General features: G+C 41.5%; 2 protein-coding genes across 6 annotated transcripts in view; both read right to left on the reverse strand.

Moving 5' to 3' along the window:
- Positions 1–66: 66 nt before the first annotated feature.
- Positions 67–10,370, reverse strand: cab39l (calcium binding protein 39-like). Its single transcript, XM_054623599.1, has 9 exons — positions 10,176–10,370; positions 5,138–5,265; positions 4,658–4,822; positions 4,451–4,569; positions 4,170–4,338; positions 3,849–3,908; positions 2,736–2,801; positions 2,478–2,621; positions 67–2,378 (listed from the first exon to the last, which is right to left on the reverse strand). The coding sequence occupies exons 2-9, from the start codon at positions 5,237–5,239 to the stop codon at positions 2,199–2,201; spliced, it is 1,005 nt and encodes a 334-aa protein (XP_054479574.1). The 5' UTR covers positions 5,240–5,265; positions 10,176–10,370; the 3' UTR covers positions 67–2,198.
- A 787-nt stretch (positions 10,371–11,157) lies between these two features.
- The window catches only part of mcf2la (mcf.2 cell line derived transforming sequence-like a), a 40,628-nt gene continuing 31,619 nt past the window's right edge, over positions 11,158–20,166 (reverse strand). For 3 of the 5 annotated variants that reach the window (XM_054623601.1, XM_054623602.1, XM_054623600.1), the window contains 19 exons: positions 19,932–20,085; positions 19,787–19,839; positions 19,571–19,650; positions 19,414–19,480; positions 19,212–19,327; positions 19,037–19,106; positions 18,859–18,951; positions 18,663–18,755; positions 18,445–18,570; positions 18,126–18,347; positions 17,942–18,034; positions 17,777–17,855; positions 17,607–17,691; positions 17,418–17,518; positions 15,637–15,711; positions 14,542–14,651; positions 14,341–14,453; positions 13,912–14,015; positions 11,158–13,804 (listed from right to left, as the gene is read on the reverse strand). In XM_054623601.1, the coding sequence (XP_054479576.1) occupies positions 13,725–13,804; positions 13,912–14,015; positions 14,341–14,453; positions 14,542–14,651; positions 15,637–15,711; positions 17,418–17,518; positions 17,607–17,691; positions 17,777–17,855; positions 17,942–18,034; positions 18,126–18,347; positions 18,445–18,570; positions 18,663–18,755; positions 18,859–18,951; positions 19,037–19,106; positions 19,212–19,327; positions 19,414–19,480; positions 19,571–19,650; positions 19,787–19,839; positions 19,932–20,085 (1,914 nt within the window). In that variant the 3' untranslated portion in view covers positions 11,158–13,724. The remainder of the gene's footprint in view (positions 13,805–13,911; positions 14,016–14,340; positions 14,454–14,541; positions 14,652–15,636; positions 15,712–17,417; positions 17,519–17,606; positions 17,692–17,776; positions 17,856–17,941; positions 18,035–18,125; positions 18,348–18,444; positions 18,571–18,662; positions 18,756–18,858; positions 18,952–19,036; positions 19,107–19,211; positions 19,328–19,413; positions 19,481–19,570; positions 19,651–19,786; positions 19,840–19,931; positions 20,086–20,166) is intronic. The other 2 variants (XM_054623603.1, XM_054623604.1) reach the window with 2 other exon arrangements.

Genomic DNA, 20,166 nt, shown 5'->3' on the forward strand with positions numbered 1-20,166 from the left:
TGAGCACACACACATACACACACTAACACAAAGCATGCATTCCCAACCTTTTATTTGTCGTGAATGTGGTACAATAGCATCAATGTGGAAAACAAGGTGGCTGCTTTCAGAGAGAGAGAGGACACCGGGAAGGATAATGTGGAGTCTGATGTAAAGCTGGTTTGTTCTACTTTTGCATCTCATGTTATATTCTGATATAGTACGATATGTCACAGCTTCTAGCAACAAATTAAAAGCTGGTACTGTTTATTTCTAATGACAAAACATGGAGAACTATTTTTCTGTTACGCCAGATGATTAGCAAAAGCAGAATGGCAATTCACAGTTACTTTCTGTTCAAAATGACTGTTTAGAGTGTCGTAATTAAAGAGACTTGTAATTTAAAACATAAAACTTCTGTTGGAGCTTAAAGTAACCTAATGGATGCTCTTCAAATATCAAGTGGGAGATAAATTCAGACTTTTTTTTTTTATCTGACATTTGTGCAAATTTCTTTTTTAGAAACTGTAAATATGATTTTTTCATTTCTAAGTCAATTATAAAACCAAGAGCACTTTAAAAATATTTGATTTTGCACATTTTATGGTCCTTTTATGTGTATTGTAGAACAGATACATTTCTTAATTACATCATTTGGCCTCGCTCTGTGACAAGTTTGAGTTTGTAGCCGACACGGTATGTAACTGGATATTGAATCAGCACGACTTTAGAGACAAATCCAAAGAGAATCTGCAACCCTGGTCCACCCACGCACGCACACACGCACACACACACACACACACACACACAATGGCAACCAAATGCTGCAAAACAAGTTAAAAATGTTCGACAGCGTAACTCAAATATAGCGAGTTAAGAGGTTCACTGCTTAATCACAACAGATATGTTCTATCCAGAGCATATTCTCATTGACATAATAATTAAGCTCCCCCCCAGAAAGATACGGATAATACAAAAAGAGGAAAAGGGAAACACAGCAAACCAAAAAAAAAGGCACCTCTGAATCTTCTCCACCTGTTTCTCAAAACCAACATCAGATCCAAATCAGAGCAGAACACTTTGTTACAGTACAGAGAGAAAAAGGAGTGAGACACAAACACAAACAGCCATCTTTACAGCTGCTCTCCTCTCCTCCGCACAGCAAAGTGCCTCCCGTTAAATGTTCAATGTTCTCACTCACGATGGCACTCACATCGCGTGTACAAACCATAAACTGTACATGACAAGAAATTAAACTATATATAAAACAAAATTACCCTCGAGCAGTGTGAAAACAGTGATACGATTAACAAAAAAAAAACACATTATTATTATTATTATTTTTATCATACAGAAAGTGCTATCAGCCACCAGCAAAGAGAACCAGTGATCAAAACGATTGATGCTGACTGTACCGATAGCAGCCCCGTGTTCATTTAAGAAGGCCCTTCATTTTAAAGACTTAAAATAATCCTACAATTGCTGAATTTTGGTTAACAGTTCCCTCTTTTCTCAGTCTTACTAGCGCCAAATCTTTTTAATCTCAGAAAACTATTTTCAGAGACAAACATTGGAATATTTAAGTCTGATTATGCTTTTTTTGTTTGTTTGTTTTAGAGGGAGAAAAGTTGAGCAATCATGAGATTTGGCGTTTGACGTTTGGCGAGCAAAAGGCAACTGAGAATTACTGTTGCAATTTGGATAAAAAAAAAAGCTTTTAGCAATGACTGAGAATGTGTTTTTGTCTGATCCCAAACAGACATGTTGATCCAGCTAAAAGAAAGTAAAAAAAGGTGGAAATTCTTCATATTTTTTTTTCGATGTGCAACTACTTCATTAAACAGCTAGAAATGAACACGTGTGCAGAGACTAACAGACTTTGATTCACGTCCGTTTTGTTCCGACCATGTTGGCCGGAGCTTTTTTTTTTTTTTTTTTTTTTAAACCGCTGGTTCTCCCAACAGAGCCAATCAGCCGCCTCCAACACCATGAGTTTGTGGCGCTACGTGCTACGGATGAAAGAAAAAATAAAAGATTTCATGATAAAAATGTACAAAAGAAAGATCAGTGATTGAGAACTACGGTTTGCACAAGTTTTAAATGAACCAACAAAGAGAGATAAAGACATTGTTAATGTTTTTTTTGTTTTTTTTTCTACTGTACGTCTTCCTATCGATAAAAAGTCGGGGTTCGAGGGGGGAAGCGAGGGGGAAGCTCCTCTAGGAGGCCGGTTTCTTCAGATCCCTGATCTGTTTGATTAGGTAGGTCTTCTCGTCGTTGAACTGCTCGTCGTCTGTGCGGTCCCTCTGGAAGTTGCTCAGGAAGTCGATTAGTTTGGTCTGGTTCTTGAGCAGGATGTCGATGATGGGCTGCGTCTTGTTGGGGTTTGCTACAAAAACCTGAGGGGGTGGGGGAAAAAAAGAAAAAACATATTTAGTTTATTGTATTTCTGGATATTTGCTGTGTTTAAATGCACGAGTGTGGTGTTTTTTTTTTACCTTGAAGACATGGAAGGCCTCAAACTGGATGTTGGGGCTCTTGTCTCGTAGCAGATTCATCATCAGCTTGAGATTCTCAGGCTTGCTGATGTAGCGCGTCATCACCGTGAAGTTATGTCTGTCCAACAGCAGCTCGCCCAGGAGCTGGAGGAGCGAGAGAATCAATATACTATAATAAATATAGTAAAAGATTTGAATTTCTCTAAAGATACACGTTGTGTTTAATGCTCTAGAGATCCATATACAAGGCAGTCAAACCTTTAGAGACTGCCTCTTGGTGACGTAGTTCTCAGAGTGCAGCAGCTTCTCGTAGTCTGCAAACACCTGCAATGACATTAGAAACACATCTTATTATAGATTACCAACAGTTTAGTGGATTATTATTATTATTAACAGATGGAATTTGTGATTTAAGGATGAAACTTAAACATCTCTGGGTGCTTGTGGTTTGAATATTTGTCCATTTGCCTCTTAAGAAGTTCAGCCATTTAAAAACAAGACCACCGAAAAAGACCAAACCAAGTATAAAACACATGAAACAAAAAGCATAATTTCCCACAAACTTGCGAACAAAGACGCCTTTTATTCTGACAGCTTTATCTGACATTTCAAACCAGAGTAAACTTTAGATCTTTATCTCACAGGCCATTAGAATACCTCTCTTTATGTTGTGTTTTTATGTTCCTTCCTCTCGAGCAAAACGCTAACGTGAACCATAATCTGATCCCAGAGCTGTATTTTATCTCCTGGATTACATCGACTCTACTGAGCCCACGGCACCGTCTCCTGACAAGCCTCACAGCGACATCTGTCAACATACGACGGCCAGGTAAAAAGGCAGTTTTGTGCGGGGTTTCTCTAGACCCCTGGGGGCCCTACGTATGAAAGGGGCCCCCTCTGCCTGGAGAAGCTAACGGCATAGAGCAGAGCTTTGTATCAGGACCAGTGGGGACACTGCGGGGGATTTCCACTGATCCAGCTTTCCTGGAACTTTAAATCTATTAGTCAAAACGCTACTTATTTTTGGACACATGACTGGGCCATTGAGTTCTGCAGTGACTGACACCTGATCTGGATATGTATCTCCTCTCTATGGGGTCATTTCTGGTCAAGGAGTCATTTAGAGCAGTGTTTGTGTTTACGCTTCCAAATGGAGATCAGCAGCTGATGTTGCGTGACCTTTTTGTTTGTGTGCTGCATGGATGTGGTCAGGGGTGGAGGGGGGAGGCGTGATGCAAGTTAAGACACTAAAAAAAGGTTCCACCTGGCAACGCTGGTTGTAAATAACAGGGCAAACGTGCTCTAACGTGTGCGGTAGCTAGAAACATCCATCGTGTGTTTACAAGACCGACAGCAACGAAAAACACTCACAGCATCGTAGTTCTGTTCGAGGTATTCAGCCACAAGCACTTTGTGTCTCGTCAGGAGATCCTGCGAATGAAGACGGGAACATGAATTATAAATCTATCACATAGTAAAGTAAAACATTACCCCACTTTAAACAGGATATGTCCAGTAATAAAGCTGGTAAAACCACAGAACCGTACTGGTCAAAACTAGAGCCGACTTGTTATGTGAATGTCAACGACCAAGTAGAAGGATATCTGAAGTTTAAAAAACTGTATGTTAGAATGTTCTATAGTTTCTTGTTTGCCTCAACAGTCTCATCGTACAGACTAGAACAGGATGTACCTTGAAGGTGGCGAAGGCGTCGGAGGCGATGTCGAAGGTGGACATCTCCACGTAGTTGAAGAAATTTTGGAAATGATCCGACTGGAGGACTATCTTGGCGAGTGGCTCGTGGCGGATGCACTCCCTCAGCATGATCCCACAATTCAACGCCACCTGGGGCGTCTCGTACCTTCAAACGCAGAGACAGCGTTTGTGTCACCTCCTTGGAAGCCATTAGACTCTGTAGAGTTCGTACTTTATGTGTGTGTGTGTGTGTGTGTGTGTGTGTGTGTGTGTCTCACCCTTTCAGCAGTATAAACAGGACCTCTTGGTGGGAGCAGAAGTATTCCACGGTTGGGCTCCTCGTCCCAATCTGCCTCCTCAGGATGTTGTTGAAGATCTGACACACATCCTTCTTCCCCTGGAATCACAAAATGAATACGTCAGGCTACATCCTTTTCTCTTTCCCTCCACGACTGAAGACGACTGCACCCGTCTCCCCTCCTCACCTCGAAGTCTATGACCTGCAGGTTTTCCACCAGCGACAGCAGCAGCCCGCTGTTGTACAGCTCCTGGGCCAGCTGGGCCACCGTCTCAGTGTGAGGCTCCTTATCGTTGCTGCCGTACAGAATCTCCTTCATGGACACCAGACACTTGGACACCTCCTCAGACGCCTGGAGGAACAGAGAGGGAGAGCTGAGGTGAAACGGTGTACGTCGGACACAGAAATTGTGGATTTAAAACAAACATTAAAGAGTAAGAGTTAAAAGAGGAAAAGGGAGAAATCTGACACTGACTTCATGTGGCTTTATTGTATGTGTGTGTGTGTGTGTGTGTGTGTGTGTGTGTGAGAGAGAGTAAACTGTCTTGACAGTGAAGTGTCAGGAGATGACAGGCCCAGGCTGTTCCCTAGTCCCAATTTCACAGAGGGCTGTCACCCTCGGGCCCCGGGACACCCCGGCGTTCAGAGACACACTGTCCTTCTCTACCTTGTCTGTCTTCTTATCCTGTTTGACCAGGATGGCCATGTTTTCCTTCAGCGTCCTGACGATGTCCGCCGGACTCTTGTGGGATTTACCAAACAGCGGCATGGTGGACACACACTCGCCTCAGGGACCTGGACAACAAACACACACACACACACAGGGCACATAAAAGAAGCAGTCAGTGACAAGCTGGATGCAACCACAACGGTGTGGAGTCAGTTCTGCGGTCAGAGCGTGACAGGCTTTTATTGGCCACGTGTGAGCAAGTGCACGTCTGCTTCATAGCATTTATGTGACATTTAGGAGCTCGCCAGCTTTTTTAAAGACACATAATAATGGATGACAGCCTGAACAATGCTTTTTGAGGCAAATACATACAGAAATATTAAAGATTTTTAGAAAATCTGATAATATATAACTGTATTTCTAATTAGGATGCCATACATTTGGGATGAGGATCCTGAACACACAGCAAGGGTTCTGAATACATATGTTAATTACAGATTTCAGTTTTTGATTTTTTAACAAATATGCAACATTTTCTAAAAACATGTTTTCACTTTGTCATTATGGGTTATTGAGTGTCGATTGATAGGGGAAAATGACAATTTTATCAATTTCAAAATAAATTTACGCCACAAATAATCCTGCAAAACGTGACGGGGTCTGAACACTTTCTAAAGCCGCTGCATATGAACCTTATAGTCATGCAAGACATTAATAAAAGAAGATGTAATCCCACAGGGAACAGGAAGAAAATTGAAAATTGAGTGTGAGCATTTAAAAGGCAGCAGTTGCCTTCACAATCCAGGCAGAGCCCTTGTGACTGCTAATCCTCATGCAGGAATGTAAAAGGGCATTACCCTCCCTCTTAAATAAAACTCATTCCTCTCCATCCACCTTTGCTGCCCCTTCTCCTTCCATCCGCTCCATCTTTTTGCTTCACCCATCTTCTACTGTACGCAACAACTGCTGTAATTAAAAAAAAAGGCTACTTCTCCTGGAAAGTCTTTCACTGTGTCCAAAACTCTGATCTGTTGTACGTTATTATCTAAAAGGTAGAAAAGGTTGAAGGAACTTTGATTACCTGATTCTAAATCAGCGGCGATAATATTACGAAGTCCACTTCAATCAATATTGCAAGACGCAACAGAGCCGAGAGAGTTGAAGGCTCGGCCTGCACAAACTGAAGCACTAAATCTGTCTCCATAGCTGAACAGAGCTGGACCACAACGAGCAGCGGAGAGCACCGTTTCCCCTGACGATACTAAAACAAAGTGGCAAACTCCGAGCTGCACAGCTGATTTATTACATCAATTCTGCTCAATTAAAAAAAATCATATATGACATTAAACCCGGCGGACTGCTCGATTAATATCAACTTGAAATTTCATAAAGATGTCATAAAAAGGAGCCTGAAAGAGAAGAAAGGTTTTTCAGTGTGAGCAAAAAAAAACAAGAAAAACAACACCAATTGGAATCACAAGGTTTTCACCTGATAGAAGCAAAACCCTCAGCTGAGTGTCCTCTTTTCACCGAAACACTGACTCACTGTTCAGCCTCTCAGTCCGGGAAAAAGAGAATCGATTAAAAGGTTGTAATCTCTGATGTAAAGATACCAGGTGAGTTTTCTGTGTAGCAATGATGTATTTTCATGCTTTTATTTTTTACACATCGGTTAGAATGACTGCTGATTTACATATTAAGCAAAAAATACTTTGACCACAACCTAAGTGCACAAAATATTTTGGGTACAATCCAGTAATTTGAACTCCAGAGACAAATCTTTAAAAAAAAACTGAAAAGATTGAAATACACTTCAGTCCCTTTAATATGATGCATGCACTTGCAATAATTCACTTTATCATCAGATTACGTCACCCTTCAGTCAATATTTGTCGAAGGATAAGCAAGCAATGAGGAAGTAGTGATCAAAAGAGGGGAACACTCCCCTGCTTTCTAATCAAATCATATTGTGAACGACTTTGTCAGACGTCTAATATCTCCACCCTGCCGTCCGGCCTCGTTGCTGCAGCTGTTATTAAATGTTTCTGATTATTAAAAGGAAAACTCAAAAGGGCTCCGTTTAATCATCTAATAACACACGTCTTTGAGACCTGGAAAGCTTAAGCTCCAGGTTACCGTGAAGCCTTCATTTTCCCCTTGTAGAGTGCTTAAGACTGACTAAATGTTATGTAATGGAATTAAACTGGTGCCCACTGGGCTGCAACACACAGCGAGCTGCTCTGTTTAAGTATAATCTAACACAGAAAGGCTCCAAATTGCCACAAATATTAATTTTCAGCTGTAATTATGAGAGACCATACGAGCCTTAAATAAGGATATACTGACTAAAGCTATAAGGTTAAAATATCAATCTGACTTTAAAGAATATTTTACCCTTTTTAGATACAAGCATTGATCACCAGCATTTCAAGCAGTATAAGAGTGTGCTCCTATTTTATTTAGGACACATTTGTTTCCATTTCTGTAATCATAATTATAATAATTACTTCTCTCTTTTCTCTCTTTGTTAAATAAACTAACCGTGCTCTGCTCTTGAAGGAATAAATACAGTTATTTTACAATCCAAAGCTGCAACTAATTTCATTCAAATTATAAAAAAAAAAAAATGTTTCTTTCCAAAAACCCAAAGATACTCAGATTACTGTCACATTAGACAAAGAAACTAAAGAAATGATTGATATTTTTACCGGAAAAAGTAACTCAAACAACTATCATAATAGTTGCCTATTATTTTTTCTGTAGATTGACTTCTACATTAATCAAATAATTGTTTCACACAAATACAAAAATCCAGCCCTAGTATAATAAAATGAACATCCATCATCTACATAAATCAACAAATAGCACAGCCGCCCTTCTGCAGGTAGTTACGCTGGTTGCAGGTGTTTTTGATGACTAATCAAAGTCATTCCCGTGTAGCAATAAAGAGTTATCGGTCACACCTACATGAATGGTGAATACAACTTGTACTCGTGCTAGAAACAGGTTTTATGGACTTATTCACACAAATAATTACTTTATACAGCTTTGTTTTGTGGCCGTGCGCTCCTCTCAAACCTTCCAGGAATGCCTGCGTTCGAGTAATTCAACAATGTGATGAATGCACCACCTTTCAAAACAAGCAGAGGGGTGGCGGCTTTCAATCTGACAGCATTTACTCGAATGTCTTGGAATGCAGAGGCAGCCATTCATGATATAACTGGAATTTAAGTATTCAAGGAGGAGCAACACTCACTAAGCTTAGACAAAACAGGGTTTATTTCTCAGGAGGAAAAGAGCTGCAACATCTTGAGCATTTCTCAAATCAAAGTCAAGACCAACAGATTTTACTTTTCAAGAGCCTTGAAACTCATAAAATTCAAAACCGTTCAGGGCTTTTTGGGTCTAGAAAGCACCCTGATGTGCTCCAAATTCTATCTTGGATAAGTAGTTGTTCTCTTTTTTCTGTTACAGAGCCACGTCCAAGAAAGAACAAACTAGGATCCAAGTGTTTGAACTACATCACGGACTAATCTCCAACTACAAAGAGGCGTTCTCTTCGCAGAGGTTCACTAGGAGGTTGTCCTCTCCGAGGCAACCTGGGGAGGAACGCTGCCTGAAAAGGACAAACATCAACTCGAGTCCATTCCTGAGATTAATAATGATGTGGAGAAAAGGTTCTGTAACTGCCACAACTGGCCCTATGCAGGAGCAACACAAAATCAAAACAGACCCTGATGCCTGCCCGTATTTGATGCACGTTTACAGAAACAATAAAGATTCAGTTACAGCTCTTTGCTACTGCTTGTGTCAGAGTTGCTACAACCAGCTGCATGTCCACCTGCTTAAATAAACAGCGTCATGGCCGAGTGACGAAGAACCTTGTAAGCCACAAACTGATCAGTTACAGAGATAAAAGTATCCCCACCTTCCATACATTATAGGCTTACTACTAATTAAATGCAATGTGTAATGCAGACTGTCTGCTACCAAGTACATTTGCTTCATAAGGAGAGTTTGCTGTAATGAGCAGCGTCAACAAGGGTTCATATGTTATTTCAGTTAGTCATGTAGTTGTGCTTTAAAAATAAAATTAGACCAGATTGAGAACATCTTAATCACAGACTGACAAAATTCTCAATACCTATCAAATGTATGGATTAAAGGGCAACTCTCTTCATGTGATTGGATCCACTGCATTACAAATGGACTCACACTATGGCTGTATATAATATTACTCTGCACAATACTGTTATTACTATACAGCATATCAATGTCAACAGGGTTGCAACTACTAGTTCTATTCAATATTGATCAATCTGTCAATTATTTCTTAAAAAAAGAATTATTTGATCTACAAAAATGCACATGAAAGACATCAGTATTGACTTGATATTTGTCTTTAACAACTAATTGATTATTAAATGTGTCCATTAACTGATCTCCAGAATGAACTCTCTGTAGATCAGTTAACAGATGATCTACTGCTTAAACTATTAGCTAATAACTCCCTAATAGTTACTGACTAATAGTTTGAGCACTACATGACGTTTGACATGTTTTATTGTGAAATATGTCACCGGAAGCTGCGTTGTTTTCATTCTTTCTAGCCTGACTCTGGTCGTCTAAAGTAACATAGCAAGGAGGAGGAAAAAAAACAAACAAACACATAAAAAACATTACATTTGAGCTGCTGGGGAAATGAAAGCTCCTGTGAACCACAGTGTGTGGAGGAATAAGCCCCTGTGGAGGAAAAGGCTGCAGGGAAACAACACATTAGGCCGCATTGACAGTCCCAGACAATGTGATCTAACAAGGCTACACCCCTAAACTCCCTTTTGTGTTTGACAGATTCCCAAAGATAATCACAACTGTCTGCATTATGTGAGAAACAAATACTATAAATGACATTAAAATGGTTTCACCTCCTAATAAAAACACACATTTACTTGGATGAAGTTATTATAAAGGCTGTCAAGGGCGATACTATCACTCTCCATTGAGAAAAAACTGGAGGCTAGTGTGAGCTATATACCTGCAGAGAGGGAGGATGTTTGGTCGGGTATCCGTGGATGTCTGTCCCCCAGGTGTCACCTCCCAGACAGGCTGGTGAAAGCAGGAAAAAGTCCCCTTAAAAAAAAAACACGTGTGCTACAATTCAAAACGAGTGAAGAAGCCCAGTGCGGAATTCCATCTGGTCGCGTTCCAGACTTCCGTCAAGCTCGCAAGATCGAACTCAACAACTTCCGGTTAAGCCGTGGCAACGAAAATGTGTAATACGAGGGTTTTTAATTAAATTAGAAAACAATTATAAAACAAAATAAAATAGTCGAAATAGTATCTGTGGTTATTAATATAATCAGGATATTTCATTTTGTGTTTGTTATTGAATGTGTATTTATTTAATTTATAGCGAAAATTGCGTCACTTCCGGTAGGAGTCTACGTGCCAACTTTATACATCTGTATCTTTCCAGACGCGTTCGCATCCTCTCACGTCAAGTCCTTATACCCACCTTGCCTCAGATATTACTGTGATTTATGGTATGCAAACCAATATAAACACAATTAGATCTATTTTAGATGAATTTGGTTTTTTTCCCTGAACACTGAGAGGGATAAATGAAGGTGAAAGGAGACTGAAGGTCAGATGGTGTACATATCGGAACGCACCCCGGGACAAATCATGACAGTCTAAACTGGAAAAAACCCATTGGTGGTTAAATACCACGTGGTTAACATTACACGTCAGGATGAAATTAATATTTTTTTTACTCTGTCAATTTATCCATGTGTTTTTATGTTGAATAATAAACTAATAAAAAATGTATTAATTACAAAAATATATTTCTAATAAAAAAAATGCCGGTTCATGGTTTTTCTCAAAGCCCTAATGGCTCACATTGGTCTAATTGAGGGTTTTGCCAGTTACAAATTATATTATTATTTAAATAAAATTTGAATAATTAAAAAAAAAGCCTCAATTCCCATAATAAAAGGCAAAATCCCTTAGAGGAAACCGTCTCAGACTTTATTAAAGCTGCTTTTCATTTTACATACAATTCAGAATTACATATTTACAAATATACACAAATATGTCTCATTATAATATATTTATATCAACACCATACTCAGTAGATACAATAGGAAAATAAAGACAGTGGTTGCTGCAATGTGCTGCATAAAAAGAAACTATAAAATATAACCCTTCTCATCTCTCCAGCCTCCGAGTCAAAACATACAAATCATTCAGTAAGCTTTATTGTGTGAGCATGATAGAACGCTGACGAAGTTTAGTGCCCGTGTCAGCTCCTAGGAGGGCAGAAAATAAACTCTCACAACATACAACGAGGCCTGGTAAAAAATACTTGCCTTGTTCGGGGCTTTGACGAGAGAGGTTCATGAGGAACATGCCACAAAGAGAGAGATGCTACAGAGAGACAAGGACACTCACATAAACCATGATCCTCTTCACAATGTACATGCTCTCGAGGAAAACAATGTGAGGTATAGAGGACACATCTGTACAAGTGTAACATACATTTCTCAGTCTTACACGGGTCGACACATAATGCCAGCCACAGTTTACTCTCTGGTTTAGCTCACAGTTTGACACAGAGAGGCCTGTAAGCTTCCATTTTTTTTCTGGAGAAGAATCTTTCCTTTCACAGGGAGGACATGCGTGTTGTGATTCGAGTATAAAAAGGGAGTTCTCGGCGAAAAAGAGCTCTAGAGACAATCACGAGCGCTTATAGTCAGGGCCGTATGTAAGAAAACCGCAGTGGTGATAAACAGGGGTGGACAAATACAACCCAGGGGTGGTGGCGGTTTGAGTGTTTTTCTGTTTCAACAACCGAGTCACACACCTTCACCATTAAAGATGAGGAAAAAAACAAGATATTGTTTTACAGAGCGCCTTGTGGATACAGTAGAAACCTTGGGGTATAAAAAAAAAACAAGCTCGCCCTTGAAAAACAAATATGATAAAGGTGTCATTCAGTGTTCAGAAAAGCACAGCTTCCTTGTGAGCAGCTGGTTGTCAGAGACTTGTTATCAACACCCTCGTTTCCACCCGAGCCAACTTAGTTTACCCACCACCCCCGTCAGACATCCGTCATTACTTCTTATTTGCACCTTGTTATTCGATTACTCGGCCACATCATGGTTGAGCAAGCAAATATTGCTGTGGGGCGGGTGGTAAAAATACATGTTGAGAAAGGTCTGTGCTCCGGTTAGCGCTGCCTGTAGAGAAGTGGCTACTGTCACATGCCTGAGCGGGGCTGGGAGCAGAGGGAGGGGACAAAGCCTGCTTTTGTTGCTGCAGTGCAAACCAAAGATAGGTGAACGCAATGGTCATGACACAAAAACTGGATTCATGTGCAGAGTAATGAGTTTGTATCTGTTTCTGTCAAAGTGAGGGATATTAATGAACTCATTAGCCATTAATTATGCAGCCTAAACGCATTCGAATGACCCTCTAACCTCTGGGAGTGACATACAGGAATTGGATTGGTTCTGAAGCAACACGCACAGTGTGCAAGAACGCACACACACAAAGACATTTAGCAGACACAAGCAGGTATGCAGTCACACCTGCCTGCCCACGCAACTTCTCAGGCTTCCTGAGAGGTAAATCCAGAGCAGTTCAGAGGCGAGTTAGACAATCACTCTTTGAGCAAAAAATAAATAAAAAGGAGGTTCAAATGTTGTTCCAAGCTGCCTCTTGCTGTGAAAGTGATTTGTATGTGAAGCTGGAGAAGTGCATGACATCTGACCACCAGGTAGTGCTGTGGGTAGTGATGCTTTTGACTGTGTTTCTGATAGAAGTTAACACCACTGGCCCAGCAGACACTACAGGGATCTAACACACTTAAACCCCCTGCGAGTGTCCCCCCCCCCCCCGTACAATAAAGGTGACACGACTTACAGCGACACGCCCTGAAGGTTTGACCTGCTCGGAGATGCTCCAAGATGCACCCGAAGCATTTTTTGTTTGTTTCTTGTTGCAGCCAGCTGCCAGTTTTCACAGTGTACGATTAATGTCCGACACTAAAGCATCATGTGAAATACCAGTCTGATCGTATCTGTACCTTTGGACGTCTCTCACAAGAATCTGTCGCTGTGCCGTGATGTCGTCGACTTGAAAGGGGTTCAGTTTGAGTGCAGATTGTCTTCAAATGTGTCCACTTTAATGCTACATTATAAGAAGGTTTAAATATTAGGCGGAGGACATTTAGCTTCCCTCTGTGCATCACAGATACTGTGATGTTTAAAGAAGGCCAACATGTTGATCACTTTGAAGGAAAGAAAGAATCTCAAGTGAGAGTGTAATACTGCTGGGTGGAAATTAGACAGGCAGGTTATAAATAATCAGAAAAAGGTGGGTGTAGTCGGCCGTCAGCTAAAACACTGGTAGCATTCGCAGATACAATGATAGTTTGGATTGTTTTTGTTGGACTGTGACATGGATGTTCTGTGTGATGAAACACCTCGATCCGTCCTCACTGTCAGCTTTAAGTTTTTTGTGTAATTCCACATGGAGATTGTTCTAGGTCGAAGCGTGGAGTTGGGACGGTGATCGCAGGTCAGGGTTTGATGTCTGAGAAGCTGGTGTAGGTCTCGCTGCAGCTGGAAGAAGTGCTGATGTTCCCCGAGACGCTGCCGTCTGCGGGACAAACAACAAAAGGTGTTGGAAGAACACATCACGGCTTAAACAATGTGTTGAGGAACAGGTTTTCTTGAGAACCAATACAGTGCACATGGGAAGAATACCTGAGCTGCTGAGCGACTGGGAGGACTTGGACTCTGAGATGAGGCTGAGGAGGTTTGCTGCTGCCACCCAGCCCTCCTTACTGCTGCGGAGGTTCTTCACAAACCTGCAGATGATTGAACAACAATGTTAGCATTTATTCATATTGCCTCCTTTGTTGGCATTATTCCACATAACTCATAAAGTATTTGGGGATTTATTCTTGTCCAAACACAGTTGCTATGCCAGCTAATGTAGTGACTGTATGAATTAAGGAGGAAAATACATTCTGGTGTACTCCTGAACCAAACTCCTGCAGAGAATTCATTCATTTCACAACTCTATATGATATTTCCATAACAAAATAGAGCCCATAAAGAGCTTTCTTTAGAAGTATAATATGTTTTGAAACTGCTTTAGATTCTCTAGACACGAGAAAGAAAGATTGTTACCACTGTCCCTCCTCTCCTTCTCTGATTAGCTGGACCATGTCCCCGCTCTTGACAGACAGCTCCTGAGGTCCCGCCTTCTCGCAGTCCGCTACCACCGTATACTTTCCCGGAGCCTGGGGGGGGGGTCAAAGGTCATCAAAGGCAGTCGGTTAGAGGTTGCAAACATAAAACGACAAAGTATAGGAAAAAGAAGACTCTCACCAGCTTCCTTTCTACTTCGTCCTCGGGGTCAGAGTTCATGGGGTCCTCGCTGCTGGAGTACCCATCATTCTCTTCTGAGGCATCCACTGAGAGAGACGCCTTGTTCCAGCCTGGAGGCGAGGAGATTGAGAGGTAAAGGAGAGAAGTGGAATAACGAGACATGGGAGGTATCACACACACTCCATCTCCACGTGGCATTCAAATGCTCCCTGGGTCACTAATTAAGGAAACTAAAAACATGTTCTGAGTGGATGGTTCATGGTTTGAATATGAGTGAGATTTATGTTTTCTGTTGATATTAAAAGGACACAAACATCACATAAAGACTTGTTGGTGTATGTGAATTTTACCAGGAGCATCCCGAATGCCACTTGGAAATAGAGTTCCAGTTTCACATAAATCTCCCATGAGGAGCATAAAACCACATGATCTATTCAGGAACATCAGATTAAAACATGTTTGTCTGACAAATCAATACATTCACACACACACACACACACACACACACACACACACACACACACACACACACACACACACACACACACACACACACACACACACACACACTCAAACAACCAAAGGTCAAATCAAAAATCCCAGAGAAGATCCATGGAGACAGCAGGCAGGTCCCAGTGAAACATAAACCAAAGCTAAATCAAGATTCATGACCAGAAGAACGCAGAGATTTGAATTGGGTGGGCTAATTTCAAGGCTGCTCTGACTGTCAGTGCTTGAAAAAAAAGGTCTTATTCTCATTATTGTCCACGCCACACAACCCCCCCTAACCCAAAACACCCAACAGTGGAAGAAGAGAAAATGATTGATTTGAGGTAGAGTAGATAACTTGCAGAAAACGGTGCCATTAAGCCTTGAAGTGAGACTTAAAATCTTATATTTGCAAGTGCAAAGAGTAAAAAATAGCTTTCAGCATCTCCCGCTAAATGAAATATAAGCCAATAAGACTCAATTCAAGGCTAAATGAAAGGAAAGTGGATATTTTGCCACACTTTACCTCCAGTAAAAAATCAACCATGTCCACCACAAACCAGAGCAAAACACCCACAGTGGCTGATCCTCAGAGCAGCTCTGTACCTCGCCGCTTGCTCTGTAACAGACTAGAGGTACTCATCCATCTGACTCTGCTCAGAGTGACATGGGGAGCCGGCTCTATAGACGGGGAGAGACAGCCAGCGAGTCAGTGAGACAGCTAGTCCTGTAGTCAGACAGCTGGGTCACAAAGTGGACCAGGAGAAAAACCTGCAGGTGTAATCTTGCGCAAAATCAATGCCATCGGACATATGCAGGGATTTTCTCCCTTATTAAAAAAAAATCAGATATTGTTATGTCACTTTTTATACCACTCTCCTGTCTATATGGTGCATATGTAGCTGGAGCCAGCAGCCGGATAGCTTAGCTTAGCATAAAGACTGGAAACAGGGGGAAAAGCTAGCCTGGCTCAGCAAAGGTCACACAATCTGCCTATCAATTTACCTTTGGACAAAGCAAAGCTAGCTGTTCCCCTCTGTTTCTAGTCTTAATGCTAAGCTAAGCTAACTTGTAGTAAGAACTCAAATAAGAGTCATGTTAAAAAGTACAAAACGTATAATTCAGTGATGATGATTATGACCTGTAAAAAAAAAGTTGTCATGCAAATGGGTTACTGCAGTTTTCATGGCAACAGCAAAAAGAACAAAACTCAAATAACTTCAATACAATAAAAAATGATATCAGTAATGAGAAATAGTTCGTCAGTGAGCCAAAAAAAGAGCACAAAACATTTCTCTCTCCACATACTGTATGTACAATACTGTGATGGTAAATGCATGGTGATGGTATGAAAACCAGCATATACTGCTGGATTAATGTTTGTTGTCATATCCAGTTTCATCCTTCTATGTGAGACACGGGTGAGATCTACACGATGAAAACACACATACTGGAGTACGCTTTAGTGGTGAGGGATGGGCGGATGAGTGACGGCCTCTAGTGTTAGATTGGCCTCTATTATCGGACGACAGTGTACCTTTGAACCCAAACGGTGTGGGGTCACTCTTGACCAAGTGGCGTTTGGAGCCGTGCTCGGGGCTCAGGGCCGAGCCTGGCCACACAGGCAGAAAAAAAGTGAAAAGAGGGGGAAGAAGAAGAAGAAAAAAAGAAGAAGAAGAAGAGTGAGAAAGAACGGAGGAAGTATACAACACTCACTAAATATAATGAGAGACGCTTGTACATATTGTGTCTAGTTTGACCTTACATACAGTAACCTTTAATGAAGGTCTGGTGTATCTACAGCAGTAGTAATGTTAGACTTTTACCACCAGGAGGCAGAGTGACTGCAACATAAAATCCAGAATCAATTTGTACTGTATTTATTCTAGAACTGATGATAATTATACTGGCTGAAGGGAACTCAGTGTCTATCTTTATTTATTTAAATTAAGGATGCGTTCTAGTGCTCATAAATTAAACTTTTCATTCGTTAAAGACAGGATGCCATAGCTTAAATCCTGCTTATGTCTGCCAACGTTACCTTTCGGACTCTTCAGATTGCTGAAGCCCTGCAAAGTAAAACGCTTTTTAGCCACTGAAGACCTGTCTGTGGTCGGACTGGTCACTGGTTCATCTGTAAACAATGGTTTGAAATGGAAAGTAGGAGGAAAAGAAAAAAGAGTTTGTTTGCAAAAATGGAAAAATAAATGTAGCCCCAAAAAATTTTTTTGGAGACGTAGAGAGACAGAAGGAGGAACCATGAAGATGAAGGTGATGAAGAAAAGAAGATCCGTGAGAGTTTACTCTGCAGCTCTCTGTAGGAGCATCTCAGCCACAGTTGACTTGTACATTTCATATCTAAGAGTGAGGATTTATCAAACATTTACCTTTTTGTTTCGGTGAAGAAGAGGAGTCAGACACCGAGCTCGTCTCCGCCTTCTTCTCCTCTTGCTTCTTCTGATTTTTCTGACTGCTACTACGAAATGGACTGGGACCGAGAAAAAGAAAGCATAAAAAATAAGTAAAAGGCTTTGTATATGTGGCTGTTCCTCATGTGTGCACGGCTGGACACCCACCTGAGGGAGATGGAGGTGCTGTTGCTGGTGGGACTCGGGAAAACGGAGTCTGAGCTCTTCTGCTGACTGGCATCTGAAACATGAACTACAGTTGAAAGCGGGTATGTTGTGCAAAAGACAGAGAAGAACAAACACAAACAAGCATTTGTGTGGCCATGTGTTCACGATACCTCTGCAGGCTTTGAGCTGTTGGGTCAGAACTTTGCGGATCTCGTTCAGCCATGATGTTTTAATCTCTGGTGTTGGAGCCTAAATGAGAAAATCAATGACACAGCATTAACAGAGATAGGGTTTCTTCAATAATCTATTAAGGCAGTGAGGCTGAGTGAGCTCACCTGGACTATAAAGACTTCGTCTCTGGAGTTGCACCAAATCTCAAACTTCTTGTTGTCTCCTTTAGCGCTCTCTGTAATGCCCACCGCACTCATCTGAGAGGAGAATGAAGGCACACAGTTAATCCCGATTGTTCACTATGGCTGGGTTTCAAGACTACAAAAAACCTGATTCATGTGAGCTTACACTGAGGGAGTGCTTGAAGCTGTAAGACGGAGCTTTCTCGTAGCCCTCCCCGTTCTCCTCCCTCCTCTTGCAGAAGAGCAGCGCCTTCTGGTGCAGGAACAGGTGCCTCTGCATGGGCTTGAACCGGGCCAGGTCTTTGACCTTGGCGTGACCTTTTTTATGCTCCGTCCACACGCTGAAGGAGCCCTGCATCAGCAAGCGACCCAGATCCGAGAGGTTACCCTGAAAGAGTGATAAAAACAGACAGATATTTATGGTCCACTCCTGCATAATTCAACTAACTTAATGACTGCTCCTAATCACTCAGACTGTCTCTGACCTCGTATCCCGTGATTGCGATGAGGTGCATGGAGTCGTTAACAGCCTTCAAGATCCCCAGGATGGAGGAGAGAGCTTCCTGTAGGTCATCACAGCCGTCGCAGCCCTTGCTGTACTTCAACAACTCCTGCAAACACACAACAAAAATCGGAGAATACAGTGAGACTGAAATAAACCCTCAAGGATTCACAGTAAAAACAGCACATGGACAGAGCTCACCTTCAGCAGTAGCTGGTACTTGGTGATTCTCTGGACGGGTTTAAGGAGGTAGGAGTCCAAACCAAGTTTATGTTCCAGCTTCTTCTGGCACTCCTGGTTAACAAAACACAAACCAACGAAGTTACTTAGAGTTTATCGTTTTTATAAGCTAAACAGAAAGGAAGGTGTTGCTAACGTATGGAGGTGAAAAGGCTACCTGGAAGAAGGCACAGTCGGAGCACTGTCTCCACAAGCTCTCAGAGCGTGGTTTATTCTGGCAGTACGCCTCGTAGATCTGCAGGTCCTTCATCTACAGAGAGACGTTAAATTGATTTGACTTTTTAAGATAAAGATTATTTTTAGTATACACCAGAGTGCAGGAGGTAAGGGCTTACCCTCTCTAAAAAGCAGCGGCCTACTAGTTCTGGGCAGTCGGTGTACGCTTCCAGTTCTTTTAGAAACGTCCTGGAGGCAAACAACATGAAGATTTAGAGTGTAGGTTATTTTGAGTTATACAGTTATTCACCTTTGTGCAAAGAGTTACACAAGAAGATTGATAAGTAAGCGTACCTCTTGTGAAACTGGTAGATTTCAGACATGTTGCCAAACAGGACGACCTTCTTGCTCAGCAGGGTGCTAGGGATGAGGTGAGCCATGGCTGGGTTGTCCATCTCCGCTGCATAGCCCTGGAGTTTAACATGACATATGTTACAGATACAGAGAACAGATACAGATGTATTGCACTTGTTGAAGTGACATAACGAAAACTCACCTCCAGCACACACAGTAGCTCCTCCACATATGCTCTCTCCGTCTCCAGCAGTTCATTCATCACGTGGCTGCAACACAGACAAAAATAAGTTTCTGTCAGTTACAGTAAAACTGCTTTCTTTATCCATGGCGCTGAGGATGACCTTTGACCCCCTTACCGCCGAAGCACTGCCAGGTTTTCTTCCTCTTCTGAGAGAGAAGCATGTCTGATGCCACCGTTATGTAAGGGAGACTCCACCTGGACACACAAACACATTCATACATAGTATTCGACTTTTATTACCTCGAACTGATCATCATAAAGTAAGTAAAATAAAATAAAATCTAGTTTAAATATATACTGCCAATCAATTAATAAATAATCATGCATTTACCTTTTTGCAGATGGGATTATCTGCAGAGTATCTTCTCTCTTTTCTCTGTTGATCTGAAGGACAGAGAAAAAAACACAAACCAGGTCAGAAGATTTAAAATCAAGTCTCCTTCATTAAACCAGTTTATCTTTTGATCCAGGCTTACTGGGAGATGAGAGCGGAGACTTCACTTCGGGTCTTGGTGCTACTGGCTGGACTGGTCTGGTCTGTTTGGCGGCGAGTTTCTTCAGGCTGACTCGTCTCTTCTCAAACATCTCCTGAACGGAGGTTTGCTTCTGGAAAACTCTCTCTACCTGGTCCTGATGGAAACCAAACACGATCACAGATATTGCAGTGAATTAACTTAAAGGTAAACTGAACATAGTAACATCTGTTAAATC

Source organism: Anoplopoma fimbria, chromosome 22 (genome assembly GCF_027596085.1).
Source record: "Anoplopoma fimbria isolate UVic2021 breed Golden Eagle Sablefish chromosome 22, Afim_UVic_2022, whole genome shotgun sequence".
NCBI classification, from domain to species: Eukaryota; Metazoa; Chordata; class Actinopteri; order Perciformes; family Anoplopomatidae; genus Anoplopoma; species Anoplopoma fimbria.